The sequence below is a fragment of the Canis lupus genome, chromosome 3 (assembly GCF_048164855.1).
Source record: "Canis lupus baileyi chromosome 3, mCanLup2.hap1, whole genome shotgun sequence".
Taxonomy (NCBI): domain Eukaryota; kingdom Metazoa; phylum Chordata; class Mammalia; order Carnivora; family Canidae; genus Canis; species Canis lupus.
In genome coordinates this window covers 49,101,184-49,118,352 of record NC_132840.1, presented here as the reverse complement: position 1 = coordinate 49,118,352, position 17,169 = coordinate 49,101,184, and the positions used below count along the sequence as shown (strand labels likewise).

The following is a 17,169-nucleotide window of genomic DNA, read 5'->3' as shown; positions in this document are numbered from 1 at the left end:
GAGAGTCCCTCTGGAGGGCGAGCTCAGTGACGGTGAGACGATCCCAGGCGGAGGGAGAAGTGAAGATCCTGGGGCCCAGGGTGGGCAGCCCCCCTTCTCTCCTGTGGGCGGGGCTGGTCACCCAAGACGCCAGTGAGGGTGGCCCCCCACGGGGCCTGAAGAGCACACACGGTGGACCAGGGTCTGGACACACCGGCGTCCCGCTCCTGCTGGAGGTCACATGGACTGTGCCTCCCCAATCCCCACCTGCGGATTCCGGGCCCGATCCCGGCTCATCGTCCCAGCTCTGCAGTACCCGTGTGCACCCTCCCCCCAACGGGTCACTGGCACAAGGAACGGCAGTCCCGGCAGGAGGGTTGCGAATGCGAGGAGGCAGAAAAGCCATTGGGACCCCGGGCCTTTCCCATAACTTCCAGTGACACGGGTGAGAGCTCAGCGGGGACCATGGGCCCAATGAGCAATAAAGATCAGGAGGCGCTTGTCGGCATGAGGCTTGCCATTCTGACGGAAGGCTGACAATGACAAGGAGTGTCACTGGGAAAAATTCACAATCAGACCGAAACAAAATAGATTTATTAGAAATAATAAATCACAGCCACACATCCCAGCTTCCGCATTAATAGCTGGATACACCACGTGGGCGTGTCCCGTCCTCCCGGCGCTGGGGGGTGGCCTTTGTAGAAACGAGGCCACAGATGTATCAAGTGCATTCAACTAATGTAGTTAAAATCAGGGAGCTACTGAGGATGTTAGAGACTTAGCCAAGGTCTAACCTGGGTCAGAAAAGTGAAATACCCAGGGAGCCGGGGCAGATGCAATATTAAAAATACTTTTTGCAAACGTGGCTAGGCTATATTCTTGACCGCAGGTCGCCGGTGGCTCGTGCCGAATGGCGCTCCAGCTTGGGGATGGAGGAGCTGCCGCCGATTTGGCAAATGGGTTTGCAGACACGAGTCCTCTCCTTCCACAGGCTCCGAAATGCCTGCCCTCCCCCCACAAGGAAGTGGGACTGGGGGGCTTCAGAGGAACGGCCAGTGCTGTTTTTTTGGGGGGGTTGGAAACACCGCAGATACTGGTCACCGCCAGATGGCTCTTTGCTTTGGGACACTTCGGTCTCAACCGAAGCTAGGAAACAACAGCTGAATGAAGAACGAAAACCAAAGACTAACCTCATTTCTGAAGTGAGAAGGGAATAGGACACCAGAAGTGGGCATTTGCCTGGTTCCTCAGAATGGCTAATGCGGGGTGGGGGGGATGGGGGGCTGGCACCAGAGCTCACGCCCAGGGATCTCACAGCGAGGAAAGCCACGGACAGCTCTTCGCGGCTTTAAAAACCACCTCTGCTCTTTGGGGTCTTGCCTTTTGCATCTGTCTTTTACATAAGAACAGTACATTTTACAGAAAGAGGATCCACAGAACCACCAAATGTCTTTAAATGAAGGCAGGAGAGAACCAAAGTGGCTACTGCAGCATCGGAAAGCCTCAGGACAGGAAACTGGAGACCGTAGTTTGCTGACCCTACCTTGTTTTCTCAATTAAGTTCCCATGTTCACCTTGTGCTCTGAGCTCTTCAGCTAAAAATGGATCTAAAAACCCCATCCTGCAGCCCAGCCCCAGGTTGCCCAGGACAGCCCCCCTACCCAGGTCCTGCAGGTGCTGTAAGGCTTGGTTCCTCTCCCAGGGCCTGCAGGGTTAGACCTGCCGCCGATGCCACCCACGAGCAGGACACGCGCTTCCCCTTCTAGAAGCATGCCCACTGGTAAAGAAAACGGTAGCCAAGGAGCTTCTTTGAGTTATAAAAATATATCGCCCACGGCCTTTCTTTCCTTCTTTATCGCCTGAAGGGAGCAGGCTCCAGTGTAGGGCAAGGGGAAGGAGAAGCATCACCACTGCATAGATGCTGCTGCTTCACCCAGAGCTGGATCTTCAGACTCATTTACAATAATCACTAAAAACAGGGCCCTGGTAATGCTGAACACCCGCTCCAGGTATCCCAAGAACCTCAACTGCTTCTCCCACAGAAACCCTGCGGTAATCCCAGATTAAACACACAGGCAACAGCTCACCCCAACTGCCTGGGATGTTACCTTTCCCCACTGCAACGGAGACCAAGGCAGTCGCTCAGAGTTAATGAAAATGCATCAGTTATGTCAACAAAAGGCAGGTGCCTGGAGCAACATGGGATATCTTCCATTTGGATACGTTCATCAGGAAGGAGTAAATTTAATTTGTTCAGACTTTGCCTCTCCACCTCCATGCAAAAACGAAGGAGCCACTTAGGGGGTCGTCTTTAGCAACTGTGCTCAGGGCCCGGCCCTGGGGAGTGAGAGGAAGGGGTTCTCTACTCTCAGGGGTTGTCAGGGAACTGTGAAAACACACATAGTAGTTCCCTGGTCCCATTCCAGATACTCTGAGTCAACGGATGGGGCAGGCTGGGGGTAGGGGCGTTTTTAACTAGCTCCCTGGGAGATTCTGATCTCAGGCCCCAAAGGAGAACCGTAAGCAGGCCGCTGTGGCTGCTCGAGGAGGAGGGATGGCCCCTTTGCAAGGCAAAGCTGTCACCTGTACTGAGGTGGTACTGGTCATGCCTCTTCCAGGACAGGGACCAGGTTGCCCGACCAAGCAATAAATCAGAGATAGACCTGAAAATGACGCAGTACTGTAACTGCCAGTGCCAGAGGTGAGGATGGCTCTTTGTCGGAGGGGCACTCGTACCAGCAGGTGGTGGGTGCTGACAAGTCCCCTGTGACAGGTGGGAGTCACATGGGCTGGGTAATGTGCATCAATGTGCCCAACAGGAGCACACTGCAGGCAGTTAGCAGGCGCCCACCTGCACTTCCCAGGTGACCCTGGGCTGCTCTGGGAAGGGCTCCGCTGCCACTAAGGGTGACAGCAGGATAGTAGACTCAGGGCTTGCTTTTGCCAAGCAAATGTGAGGGGCCTGATGAGGTTCTAAACACCAAGTCCAGAGTTGAAATAGCATTCACATTTGCTGTCTGCCCAGTATTCCAAGAAATACCCCTCTGCAGCCTATGTGTGCAAACTCATGAAGACCTGGGTGGGCACAGGCCACTTCACATGTGAGGAACATTCTGTACCCAGGGGAGACGGGTGTGGGTGAGAATGGTACCAGGAATGAACAGGAGGACAAGGCGGGGGTAAGGGTGGGTACAGTGGCTGATGTCTCTCTCTCGGCCTGTGAGTGACCGGAGCTCTGAGCTTGAGTGCGTCCAAGCACACAGACACACACTTCTATCTGCAGGCCACCCCACGGGGACACAGCAGCAAACCACCCAGGGGCTACTCTATATTCTCACGCCTCTTCCTTTCCATCCAAAAGATTCCAATAAGTGACAGCAAGTTTGAAAAAGTGCAATCAGGTTCCAGGGTCAAAACTGGAATCTGGAAAATAAGCATATTTCCCAAAAAAGGCGGGGCTCATGTGTTTCCAGGCTGCTCGAGAGCAAAATGTCTTTTTGTGTTTGGTTGGCTGTTTCTGTTTTGGACGGGGTGGGTGGTGGGAAGGGCAAAGTTTCTATCAAGGCAAAAGGCTGGATTTTTCATGAAAAGATGACTGATTTGGAAGTGTTTGTTGTGAATCTCAGCAGCTCACGGGTGAAATGGCACCGTGTCACCGGAGATGTCCTACTGGGTTCTTGTGGGGTGGGCCTGGGCAAGGACCCTTAGGTCTGAAAGGAAGGAGGCCTGTGGGAGAGCACGCTTCCTCAAGATACTCCAAATGCATCTGGATTTAAAGCGGGTGTGAGGTGGAACCCAGCTCCGTTTCTCATTTGTGTGTTGGTTCCCCTGGATTGAGCGTCGTGGGTGGTGGATGGAGCAGGGCCTGTGGAAAGTGACCAGGTGCTTCCAGGACAAGCTGCAGGCAGCGGGGCGTGCTCTCGGGACCTCCAGGCTTATGTCTCAAAGTACTTGTAGATCTGGGCCACGTACTGCATCACGCTCTGCCAGTCAGGCCGGTCTGTGTACAGCATCTCACTGAGTTCCTGCAGGAAAAAAGACGAGGTCACAGTGGGAACACCACAGACCCCCACCCCTGACAAAAGGGCTGGGATTCAGGTTGGGGCTGGTACTGCCTAGAAACCCTTCACCTGCTTGGATGGAAGGTGTAGGCAACACTGAAGTAATGTTAAATGTTTTTTTTTTTTTTTTTTTTTTTTAATTTATGATAGGCACACAGAGAGAGAGAGAGAGGCAGAGACACGGGTAGAGGGAGAAGCAGGCTCCATGCACCGGGAGCCCGACGTGGGATTCGATCCTGGGTCTCCAGGATCGCGCCCTGGGCCAAAGGCAGGCGCTAAACCGCTGCGCCACCCAGGGATCCCAGTAATGTTAAATGTTAAAAGAAAAGCAGTTTATTCCTATTTAATGGGGAGATACCATCCCTTTTATTTATTTTATTTCATTTCATTTATTTATTTATTTATTTTGATGCCATCCCTTTTAAAAAGACTAGATCTGACTTCCTGGCCCATTTCATCTTAATAACAGGACAGCATTAAAAAAAAATGTTTTGGAAAGAGAAAGTCACCCATAATTCCACTATCATAGCATGATTTCCACTTTTCTAAGTTATACTGGAATGTACATCTATGTTCTCTCATACTTCCATCAAGTGGACACACTTTTGTGCACTCCGTATGTGTGTGTGTGTGTTTGTGTGTGTGTGTTTTAGAGGTAGAGAGCTAGGGGGTGGTGGGAGGGGCAGAGGGAGAGAGGGAAAGAGAGAATCTTAAGCAGGCTTCATACCCAGCGCAGAGCCCATGTGGGGCTCACTCGCACAACCCTGAGATCATGACCTGAGCCAAAGTCAGGTCAGATGCTTAACTGACTGAGCCACTCAGGAGCTCTCTGTGCTTTTCTACTTCACGTTTTCCACATGCAGTTTTACAAGCTGCCATGCTGGCTGTCATGGCAGTTGATGCACACAGTCCAAGGAACTACTGCCTCACAATCGACATGACATCTAATGTGACATCTCCACACGACCGACTTTGTGATAAGCACCTTTGTGGGATAGATACCGTTGAATTAGTGCCTTGAGGTGAATTCCCACGAATGGGGTTACCACGAAAGCCTTGAACCAACTGAACCTGCAACCCCTGTCTTATCAGAATTGAGTATTAGACCACTTAGTGTTTGTTGTGGTTGCTTTTCCCTTGCTTTAGTGGGGAATCAGCAAGCAAGCAGTGGAGGCCAGAGAGTGACAGGCAGGAGGGCTGGCTGCTCCGTCAAGCAGCCGCCACATATTTCTGAAATTTGTGCTGCTGTACGTATTAAATAATTCACTGCAGGACTGAGTTTGGATTCTCTTGTGGTCACAAGAGAACAGTAGGAAAGGACTCTGATGTAAAGCCAAGAGCAGGGATGTGGTGGAAAAATCAAGGCTGAACCTATTTGGCACATATGTTCTTGGATGGTGACAGAGACCTGTAACCAGCCATTTATTTTGTTTCCATGACATCTAAATATATTTTATGAGTTTTGCTTCCTGGTTGCGCTAAAAAATTATCAGCATATCACTGGCAAGGAAGGATGTGTCTTCCGTCTCAGAGAGGACATGGGAGTCTGATCAATATTCACAGCTTTGGGACACCGGGTGGTGCAGGATCACACCTTTGAGCATCTGCCTTCAGCCCAGGGCATGATCCCGGAGTCCTGGGATTCAGTCCTGCATCCGGCTCCCCGCAGGGAGCCTGCTTCTCCCTCTGCCTGTGTCTCTGCCTCTCTCTCTCTGTCTCTCATGAATAAATAAATACAATCTTAAAAAAGAATTCATGGCTTTACTCAGACTATCTTATCACATGCTTGAACAGTAATAACAATTAAAAAATTGTTTTTTATAAATATAAAATTATAACAATAATAACAATAATAAAAATACTCTGTACATTGTCAACACTTCTTCAAACATTTTGAAGGAACAATGGAGCACATTTCAGAAGAAGGGAGAGTATGCTGCCTAAACAAAAATCTGGGACATTTATTTGAATTAGTAGCTGAAAACCTTTCAAAATAGAAAACACTGGGCCCAGATGGTTTCACTGGCAAATTCTGCTAAATACTTAAGGAAGAAGTAATACCAATTCTACACATTCTCTTCCAGGAAATAGAAGAGGAGGGCACACTTCCTCACTCCTTCTGCAGAGCCAGTGTGGCCCTAACGCCAAACCAGGCAGAAACATTACAAGCTACCGATTCCCACATGAACACAGACACAAAAGTCCTTAACAAATATTAGCAAACCGAATCATGATCAAGTGGGGTTCACATTAGGAATTCAAGACAGGTTCAACATCCATCAAAGTTTAACAGGCTTAATGAGAAAAATTATATGATATCAACAGATGGAGAAAAAAGCATTTATACATTCTTGAAGATATTTGTGAGTTTGGTCCCAGACCACCACAATAAAGCAGCATAAACAAGTCAAATGAATTTTTTCAGTTTCCAGTGCACATAAGTTACATTACGTTTGGTCTATTATGTGTGCAACAGCATGTGTCTAAAAAACCCCAAAAATGTATATTTGACTTTTGCATAACACACGTTTGAATTGTGTGGATCCACTTATTTGTGAACTTTTTGGGATAAATACAGTATGGTACTATAAATATATTTTCTCTTCTTTTTTTTTAAGTATTTATTTTATTTTATTTATTTATGATAGTCATACAGAGAGAGAGAGAGAGAGAGAGGCAGAGACACAGGCAGAGGGAGAAGCAGGCTCCACGCACCGGGAGCCCGACGTGGGACTCAACCCCGGGTCTCCAGGATCGCGCCCTGGGCCAAAGGCAGGTGCCAAACCGCTGTGCCACCCCGGGATCCCTCTTCTTTTTTTTTTTTTTTTTTAAAGATTTTATTTATTTATTAATTACACAGAGAGAAAAAGAGAGGGAGAGAGAGAGAGAGAGAGAGAGAAAGAGAGAGAGAGAGAGAGAGGCAGACACAGGCAGAGGGAGAAGCAGGCTCCATGCAGGGAACCCGACACAGGACTTGATCCTGGGACTCTAGGATCACTCCCTGGGCCGAAGGTGGTGCTAAACCGCTGAGCCACTCGGGCTGCCCATATTTTCTCTTCTTTATGATTTTCTTAACAACATACTTCACTTTAAGAATATAGTATATAATATCTAAAACATACAAAATATTTGTAATATTATTGGTAAAGTTTCTGGTCAACAGTAGGATATTAGCAAAGTTTCTGGGGAGTTAAAAATTATACAGAGATATTTGACTGCATGGGGGGGACTGGTGCCCCCCAACCTCTATGCTATTCAAGGGTCAACTGTACATACCTTAATTAAAAAATATTTTATTGCTAAAAAAATCCTAACCATCATCTAAGCTTTCAGTAAGGTGTAATCACTGATGACAGATCACCATCACAAATAATAATAAAATTATAATTATAATTATTAAAATAATAATAAAAATATAATTATAAATAATAATTTCAAGAATTACCAAAATGTGACACAGAGACACAAAGTTAGCACCTGCTGTTGGCACAACAGAGGTGAGACTGGCTTGATGCAGGACTGCCACAAATCTTCCAGTTTGTAAAAGAAAATGTGGGGATCCCTGGGTGGCTCAGCAGTTTAGCACCTGCCTTGGGACCAGGGTGTGATCCTGGGGTCCCAGGATCGAGTCCCACATCAGGCTCCCTGTGTCTCTGCCTCTCTCTCTCTCTCTCTCTCTCTCTCTCTATGTCTCTCATGTATAAATAAATAAAATCTTTTAAAAAAATGCAGTATCCGTGAAGCTCAATACAGTGAAACACAAATGAGATATGCCTGCTTACAGAATTCAACAACTATTCGTGACAAAAACTCCTGAAAAGCTAGAAAAATAGAAGGGTATTTCTTTTACCTAATAGAAGATACACACAAAAACCGAAAGTTGACTTAATGGAGAGAGACTGGATACTTTCCCACTAAGATGAGGAGAAAAGAACAAGGCAAGGATGTCTTCTCTCACCTTTCCCATTCAACACTATGCCAGAAGTTCTAGCTAATGTAATAAGGCAAGAAAAAGAAACAAAAGGCATAGACTGGAAAGGCAGGACCAAACCTGTTTTTAATTTTTTAATTTTTTCAAACCTGTTTTTATTTGCAGATGACAGGATCATCTATGTAGAAAACTCCAGAGTCTACAAAAAAAAACCCATTGGAACTAATACGCAAATTTAGCAAGATCTCAGTCGATAGCTTTCCTATTTTATATACCACCAAGAACAACTGAAATGTGAAACCAAACCAAACCAAATCATTTAAATGGCACTAAATTTTAAAAAAGGATGTATATGCAGAAAACTTTCTTATAAAACATTATATGCAAAAAACTACAAAACACTGATGAAAAAAATCAAGAAGCAGGCACCTGGGTAGTTCAGTGGTTGAACAAAGGCATCTGCCTTTGGCTTAGGTTGTGACCCCAGGGTCCTGGGATTGAGTGCCTGTGGGGAGCCTGCTTCCCCCTCTGCCTATGTCTCTGCCTCTCTGTGTCTCTCATGAATAAATAATTAAAATCTTGAAAAAAAAAAAATCAAGGGACGCCTGGGTGGCTCAGCGGTTGAGCATCTGCCTTCGGCTCAGGGCGTGATCCTGGGGTTCTGGTTTCAAGTCCCCATCAGGCTTCCCTGTATGGAGCCTGCTTTTCCCTCTGCCTGTGTCTCTGGCATTCTCTCTGTCTCTCATGAATAAATAAAATCTTTTTTTTTTTTAATAAATAAAATCTTTAAAAAAAAATCAAGAATCTCTAAATAAATGGAGAGTATTCGATGTTTATGGATCAGATAACTAAGTATTGATAAAATGTCAATTCTTCCCAATCTGATCTATAGATAGAACACAATCCCAATCAAAACCCTGGCAAGCTTTTTTGGGGGATTGACATTGACAATCTGATTCTAAAATGTATACAACAAAGGCACTAGGACAACCAAAGAAATTCTAAAAAAAATAAAATTGGAAGACTTGATTTCATGATCTATCAAGTTGTATGAATCAGGACAGTGTGGCGCTAAGTGACAGATGCGTAGATCATGTTACATGTATTTTACCATAATAAAAAAAATTGAAAAAAAAAAAGAGATAAAGCTTCCTGTCCTTGGGATCTCATGGTCTCGGAGGGATGGAGATAAGCCCTATAATCAGATATATTACAATGTAACACTGCATGAGCTATATAGTACTGAGTACATCATGCATTAAGAGCCCAGAAGGTGGACATGGCTGTCCTGGATGAAGGGTCATACAGTAGGTGAGACGTGGGCTCTGGAGAAGACCTGCCTGGTTGACTCTTGCCTTTGCCAGCCACTAGTGTATGACCTTTTATGGACCTGCGCCTGCCTCAGTGGTACACCTGTAAGGAGCATCTGTCTTCACAGGACTTCGGAGAGGACTCAATGAGTCAACACACAGAAAATGACTGGGGGCGCCTGTATAACTCAGTTGGTTGAGCATCCAATTCTTAATTTCAGCTCAGGTCATGATCTCAGGGTTGTGAGATGGAGCCCTGGGTTGGGCTCTGCATTCAGCAGGGAGTCTGTTTCTCTTTCTCTTCTTCTCCCTCTGTCCCTCCCGCTGCTTGCACACACACACTCTCTCTCTAAATAAATAAACAAAATCTTAAAAAGAAAATGGCACATAATCAACACAAAAAATATTTTTCATACATTTTCATACTTCATAATGCTAAACTCACATTAATTCTTTAAGTATACCTCTTAAAGTTTATACTACAGAGCAGGCTCAGTTAAGGAATCATTTTGATAGCCTCATAAAATCCTGAATTGTAAAGACTTCCCTGTCCTGATCTCTGTGTGTAGTGACTGTTTGGGTGGCTTACTCAGTAGGCAACACCCCAAAAGACTGTATGACTCAGCATGAGGGTCTTCTGTTCACCAGGATACAAACACATCAACCCTCGGAGGACAAACATTCTGTCTTTTCAGTAACAGCAATGATACCACATGTCCTCTCTCACCTATTCTTTCTCTGAAGAGTTGCTCACACTTGGTGGGCTAAACCTCTATGTTACACTGTGGCTGAGAAGGAACGCATTCCAAAATTGGGAAAACATGATCGAGCTTTCATTTAAGAAATAATCTCATCCTTGCTAATATGCTACACCAGAAACCTATATTTACTTGGATATACACATATAAGTGAACTTTTTTCCTCACTAATCTTACAATAGATCTTGATCAAAGGCTTGGGGTTATTACTGCTGCCAATTCTGCATATACATACATATATATATATTTTTAGAAGTTATCATGTGTAATTAAAGATTATTTTTCAATCCACATCAAGATAATGCAAAGCAAACTTAATAATGTGGGAAGTTTCTGTTTTGTGGACGGCACCAACTAGTTACATTGCTCACAAACATGCTCCCTAAATGTTTTTGAGATTAATTATTATGCTTGTCAGTATCTTGTCTCAGACATCCGTAAAAATGAAACTGCTGCCTCTGACAATTAGTTCAACAAGATGATCTCATTCCTAGCTTTCACTAACTCCTGCAGTGTGTCAGATAAAAAAAAAAAAAAAATAGGGAGAAAATGTTAAAAAAGCAATTGTTAGCTGTAATGCTACAGAGGAAAACATATCTGCGTAGACTATCATCTAACAAGTTCTCATTTCTTCTTTGATTCCTTACGTTGATTATCTGTTGTTACTTGGTAGCTGTTCAGTGTTTTAGAAGGGAAGATAAATCAGGTTTCTGTTACTCCATCTTGGCCAGACATGTATGTCACCTCCTTTCCAAATTCTCTAGCCTTTTATTTATGTGATAGGGACATCTGTTTCTTAAAAGTTTCATAGAATTTGGACTTACTGGGATTTTTGGTGCGCATGATTACATTTTTAAACAATGAATTCAATTTCTTTAATAGTTAAGGTTCTTTCTTTTTTTAAAAAAAATATTTTGTTTATTTATTCATGAGAGAGAGAGAGAGAGAGAGGCAGAGACATAGGCAGAGGGAGAAGCAGGCTCCACACAGGAAGCCAGATGCAGGAGTCATTGTATCATTTGATTCATCTTATTTGAGGTTAAGAATCTATGGTCTTTGAACATTCTGGAAAAACTACAGGTACCATTTCTTTAAATATTCTTCTTTCTTTCCTCTTCTGGAATTTCCACTGATCATGGGACTTAGAAATTGTCTGATTTTATCTTCCACTCTCTTAAACTCTGCAATGGACACTACCAGTTGGTTAATCTAATAGTCATTCTGAACCTCTCTATCCCTTGTAGGCTTCCTGCTAAAGAGAATGGAGAATATAAATTGCTTACTTTCTCAAGTTCCCTTGCAGCTGGGCTGGTCAAGTAACAGGGTACTGCCAATGGGCTGGAGGGACTCTGGGAAACTTTTTGATTTCTTTATCAAAGGGGTAAGATATGAGGCACTTGTTCTATCTGTTCTCTGTCCTTCCTGTCCTGCAGATAGGAGTAATGTCTGGAGCTTGGCAACCATGTTCAACTGCAGAGGACGTGGGGACAAAGAGCCAATAGGTTAAAGATGGTGGGCTGCAGATAAGACACACTCTGGGATCCTTGTTTATAATATTGAGCAGTTGGGGCACCTGGGTGGCTTAATGGTTGAGCATCTGCTTTTGGCTTGAGTCATGGTCCTGGGGTCCTGGGATTGAGTCTTATATCAGCCTCCCTGCAGGGAGCCTGCTTCTCTCTGCCTAGGTCTCTATGTCTCTCATGAATAAACAGAATCTTAAAAAAAAAAAAAACACAAAAAACTAAGCAGTGAACCAATCCTGATTCTGGACTTCTCATTAAAAAATAAAATTAACAGCTTTATGGTTTAAGCAACTGTTAGTTGGATTTCCATTTCTTGAATTTATCTTTTTTTTTTTAAAAGATTTTATTTATTTATGTTAGAGAAAGCGAGAGCAAGCATACACACGTGTGCATGAGTGTGTGTGTGTGGGTAAGGGCAGAGGGGGGTCTCATGACCCTGAGATCATGATCTGAGCCAAAATCAAGAGCTGGACACTCAACAAATTGAGCTAACCAGGCACATACCCCACCCCCATTTCTTGAATTTGAATACATACTAATAAAATCCCTCTATTTTCCACTTTTTAAATGTCTGTGTTATTTTCTGCATAATTTCCTCAGTTCTATTTTGCAGCTCAGGAGTTCTCTCTCCTGCTATTTCTTTCTTTTTTTTTTTTCTCCTGCTATTTCTAATCAGGTTTTCAACTCAGCTGGGTTTCTTAATTCCCAATTTTATTTCTACAAGTGTCATTTGATCCTTTCTCCATATTTTTTTATAGTACCATTCTCCTTCTTTATGATTTTTATTCCCTCTTTTACCTCTTTAATATATTTTTTTCCAAGATTTTATTTATTTATTCATGAGAGACACACAGAGAGAGAGGCAGAGACATAGGCAGAGGGAGAAGCAGGCTCCATGCAGGGAGTCTGATGTGGGACTCAATCCTGGGACTCCAGGATCATGCCCTGAGCCGAAGGCAGGCACTAAACTGCTGAGTCACCCAGGGATCCCCTCTTTAATATGTTTAAACATAGTCTTTTGTAGTCTCTTTCTTATTATTTTATTATCCCACACTCTGGTAGATGATCCTTTTGTTTGCTCTGATGACTAGCTCAACTGGATCATTTTCTTGAGTGTTTTTAAATTTTGGATTGTGAGTGTAACTGTGGCCATTGTACTACTAGCTCAGAAGATCAGAAGATTCTGCCTCAGTATAAACGAGGGGCTTGTTGTGGCACAGATGATATTATTATTATTATTATTTAAAGATTTTACTTATTTATTCATGAGAGACAGAGAGAGAGAGGGGCAGAGACACAGGCAGAGGGAGAAGCAGGCTCCAAGTGGGGAGCCCAATGTGGGACTCAATCCTGGGTCTCCAGGATCACACCCTGAGCCAAAGGATGCTCAACCACTGAGCCCCCCAAGTGTCCCTAGCACAGATATTATAAATTTAGACTCTAAATTTTGTCTGGGTCAGTTTTCTTTTCTTACAGATTTTCTTTTTTTCCAACCACAAAAAAATCTAAGGTGGAGATCAAGCTTCCTTATAACTTCCCTAGACTGGCAGGTAGAGGTTTTTTTTTTTATTTTCCCTTTCACTAAGAACATCCTTTTGTGAGCCTGGGTTTTGTGCAAGGGTCTCAGGACTAATGTTCTGTTGATGGGAGCTCAGAGCCTTGTCTCTTGTTCCTGTGTGGACATTACATAAAACATACCCATTAGGTACCCTTTTACTACGTGCCCTCTACCAGCACTCCAGTTTATGCCTCATGGCTGTTTTTCACTTTTCTTTGAATTTCTGACATCTGGTCATTTCCCAGTCTTTCTTCAGACCTCAACTATGTGTTGATATTTTTATAATTACATTTTATCAGATTTCTAGGTGACTTAAACAGTAGAGTTTTATTTTATTTTATTTTTTTTTTAAAAGATTTATTTATTTATTTATTTATTTATTTATTTATTTATTTATTCATTCAGAGATAGCGAAGAGAGAAGCAGAGACACAGGCAGAGGGAGAAGCAGGCTCCATGCAGGAAGCCCGATGTGGGACTCGATCCTGGGTCTCCGGGATCAAACCCCGGGCTGCAGGCGGCACTAAACCGCTGTTCACCGGGGCTGCCCAACAGTAGAGTTTAAAAAAAAATTTTTTTTAAAAGATTTTATTTATTCATTCATGAGAGACATAGAGAGAGAGAGGCAGAGACACAGGCAGAGAGAGAAGCAGGCTCCATGCAGGGAGCCTGATGGTGGGACTTGATCCCAGGACTCCAGGATCATGCCCTGAGCCAAAGACGTTCAGACCTGAGCCACCCAGATGTCCTGAACAGTAGAGCTTTAATGATAATTCAGTCCACTGTGCTTCCAGGAATGAAATTTATCCACAGTGAAATCTTTGGAAAAAACTCTAGATCATATGTGGTTAGATCAGTTGAATTATTATTATTATTATTTTTAAAGTAGGCTCCATACCCAGTACTCAGCCAAGTTGCGGGGCTTGAATTCACAACCCTGAGATTGAGACACAAGCTGAGATCAAGAGTCTGATGTCTAACCAACTGAGCTACCCAGGAACCCCACAAATATTTTTACATTAGGGATCATGAGTAACAGATCTTTAGCAAATAGATTTTAATGTTCTGTAAGACATTGTTTAGTAGATGGCATAAAGTTCTTTCTCCTCTAAGTAGAATAAAGTATCACAAAGATATAAAACAGGATACTTACCAGGCTGGGTTTGATGCCTACACTTTCGGCTGCTTCAAATGCCAACAAGAGATTCCTTTTCTAGGTTAAAAGGACAGAGATTGGAATTATCAAATAAGAATACACAGCTTTTAAAAAATATATGGCTTTTGTTAGGAAAGAAAACTAAATGACACTTCTACATAGATTATCTACTATTATAAAACACTTAACATTTTTAAGTCAAATATGCAAACAAGGGTTTCAGTCTAAGGAAAAAAACAACTGACAGGTTGTAATTAAAATGACATTACTGATTGATTCCTGACACCCAAAGGTAAATATTTGTTAGTTCAGTTATTTTTCACTTTGTCAGATTTTGGACATACACATGCTGTCGTGTACCAAGAGCTGTTTAATCACAGCACTATCCTGCATTTCCCCCTAGAATTCTAAAGGCACTGTTCCACATTTAGCACTAATTTGTAGCTTCTTTTTGAGACTCTGGCTATTTTCTGATGTTTCCTCACCTGGATGAACTTAAGAATCACTTAATCATGCCTCCTCCCCTCCATAATTCATTTGAGAGTCATTAGGGTTACATTAAGATTTCATTTGATTGGTAAATTAAGTATAATCCAGAGAGTCATGTTTCTGGAAGTAAGCATTCATGTTTTATGTTTCCCAGTAGAATTTTGTGATTTTATGCATTTGGATTTTGTACACAATTTTATCTTTTTTCATTTCCCCACGGTCCCACCCTCTGTCCCTGGGTACACATCTTTTTCCTGAATGTTGAGGGCTCTGCCCTGACACTGAGGCAAACTTTCTGTTCTAGGTACCAGGTCACAGAAAAACACTAAGACAAGGCTATGCACGTTTTCTCTCAGGCTGTGGTTGAGGCCTGGGAAAGTTGTTGATCTGTGGTCATCTTGCCCAAGCCGCCAGCCCTCTTCCTCCAAATTAAGGGAAATTTATGGGCATGGACTGGAAACCTTAGACTTGTTTCCATAACACTGCTCTCTGTTCTGCTGAGAAGGGAACTGTAAAGTTGGCTCCTGGCTTCCTTTAATTGAGCCCAACTTGTGGCAGCCATCTCCTATTCTGTGCTAATTTTCAAGTCCTTTTGGTTAGTTTTGAGGAAGAAGGGGCTAAGCCAGTTTTTCAGCTGCTGTTATTCCAGAAGTCATGGCTTTTGATATGTAATGCCAACTCATTTTCTAAAATGCTACCCTGGGGGTGACTGGCTGGTTTAGTTGGTGGAGCACTCAGACTCTTAATCTCAGGGTTGTGAGTTCAAACCCCACATTGGGCATGTAGTTTGCTTTAAAAAATAATTAGAATACTGCACCAATTTTCTTTTTAAAAAGATTTTATTTATTTATTCATGAGAGACACAGAGAGAGAGGCAGAGACACAGGCAGAGGGAGAAGCAGTCTCCGTGCAGGGAGCCTGATGGGGGACTCAATCCCAGGACCTGAGCCAAAGGCAGATGTTCAACCACTGAGCCATGCAGGTGCCCCTGTACCAATTTTCAATTCCAGCAACCATTTATAATAAGTGTCCATTTTCTCATACTGCAGGGGCTATTATGACCAAGCACTATTACCTAATTCTTTCATTACAACACTGGCCACTTAGAGGTGGCCAGGTGGGAGAAAGCTGCCACTTTCTCAGAGCAGGAGGGAGTGTGCCCCAGGCGGAAGCCTGGAAGGGTCTCACTCAGCCTAGCTCTTCCCACAGGCCAGAGCCCTTCCAGCTCCAGGACAGTGTAAGCCCCTGGTAGAGATCTCAGCCACTGCCAGGGCATGTCATCTGAAAGTGACAGCCAGCAGAAGGCATCCCAAGTCCAGATTTCTCCTTTTACGTTAACATTTTGTTTCAGACACTTGCATGAAAACACTCCATTCTATCACCTGAATCTGAGTAGCCCCCATGGAAGAAGTTTCATACGCTTTTTTAAAAAAAAGATTTTATTTATTTATTCATGAGAGACAGAGAGAGAGAGAGGCAGAGACACAGGCAGAGGGAGATGCAGGCCCCATGCAGGGGGCCTGATGTGGGACTCGATCCCAGGACCCCAGGATCACGCCCTGGGCCGAAAGCAGGCGCTAAACTGCTGAGCCACCCAGGGATCCCCTTCTTACGCTATTACAAAACTGCCCAAATCTTCCACTGGCTCTAACATACCTCTTTAATGTCTTAGAAGACATCCTTATTAGTTTATCAGAAATTCCCTATTTAACACTGATGTCAAACTTAGCTTGGTTTCATCACTTCCAACTAGGAAGGAGGAACAGCTTATGATTTCTGAACTTCCTGGGGTACCATTAATCTCACAGACCCAAAGTCTTCCACCTGGGTACTCCCTGAGAACAGCATCCTAGATTAGGGGGAAAAAATTCAACCCTACCTGTGGAGAATAGGAGCCCATGTACCACAAAGACAATAGGAAGTGAGTACACTGTGGTGTCTGGCTTGTTCTACTGCATATTTCCAGATCCGCAACAGGTCACTAGGTAGCTGGCTGTGTGGTGTGTGGGCATCACAGGCACTTTCACAGGGAAGCAATGCTTGTGATTCAAAGTGTGAAACCAAATACTTTATGTTCATTATTTTCCAACAGATCCGGAGTGATCTGAGGACAAAAAGCCTTGGTATGCCTTGCAGGACAGAAGACAAATATTTCACATTTTCAGGAAGATTCCTGCTTTAGATAGTGTGTGCCTAAGTCCTTAGACGTCTCTTTCCTATAGTTTTATTACGGTCCTCCGGTTATTCTGAATTGTTTTATGCCCACTCTTTACTTGATTATTTTCATAATATCACAGGGAAAAGGCAGAGGCTGAAAAGCAAAGAGAATGACACAGGTCACTGCTGGAGGTGGGCTCTGCCTGCAAGGGGCATGATGCACAGGACCCCACACTGCCCCAGCTTGT

At 43.8% G+C, this 17,169-nt stretch overlaps 1 protein-coding gene across 8 annotated transcripts in view; it reads right to left on the bottom strand.

Moving 5' to 3' along the window:
• Positions 1–544: 544 nt before the first annotated feature.
• The window catches only part of SPECC1 (sperm antigen with calponin homology and coiled-coil domains 1), a 280,020-nt gene continuing 263,395 nt past the window's right edge, over positions 545–17,169 (bottom strand). For 7 of the 8 annotated variants that reach the window (XM_072820972.1, XM_072820971.1, XM_072820970.1 and 4 more), the window contains 2 exons: positions 14,273–14,332; positions 545–4,004 (listed from right to left, as the gene is read on the bottom strand). In XM_072820972.1, the coding sequence (XP_072677073.1) occupies positions 3,915–4,004; positions 14,273–14,332 (150 nt within the window). In that variant the 3' untranslated portion in view covers positions 545–3,914. Of the gene's footprint in view, positions 4,005–8,120; positions 8,171–14,272; positions 14,333–17,169 lie in introns of all 8 variants that reach the window. The other variant, XM_072820973.1, reaches the window with a different exon arrangement.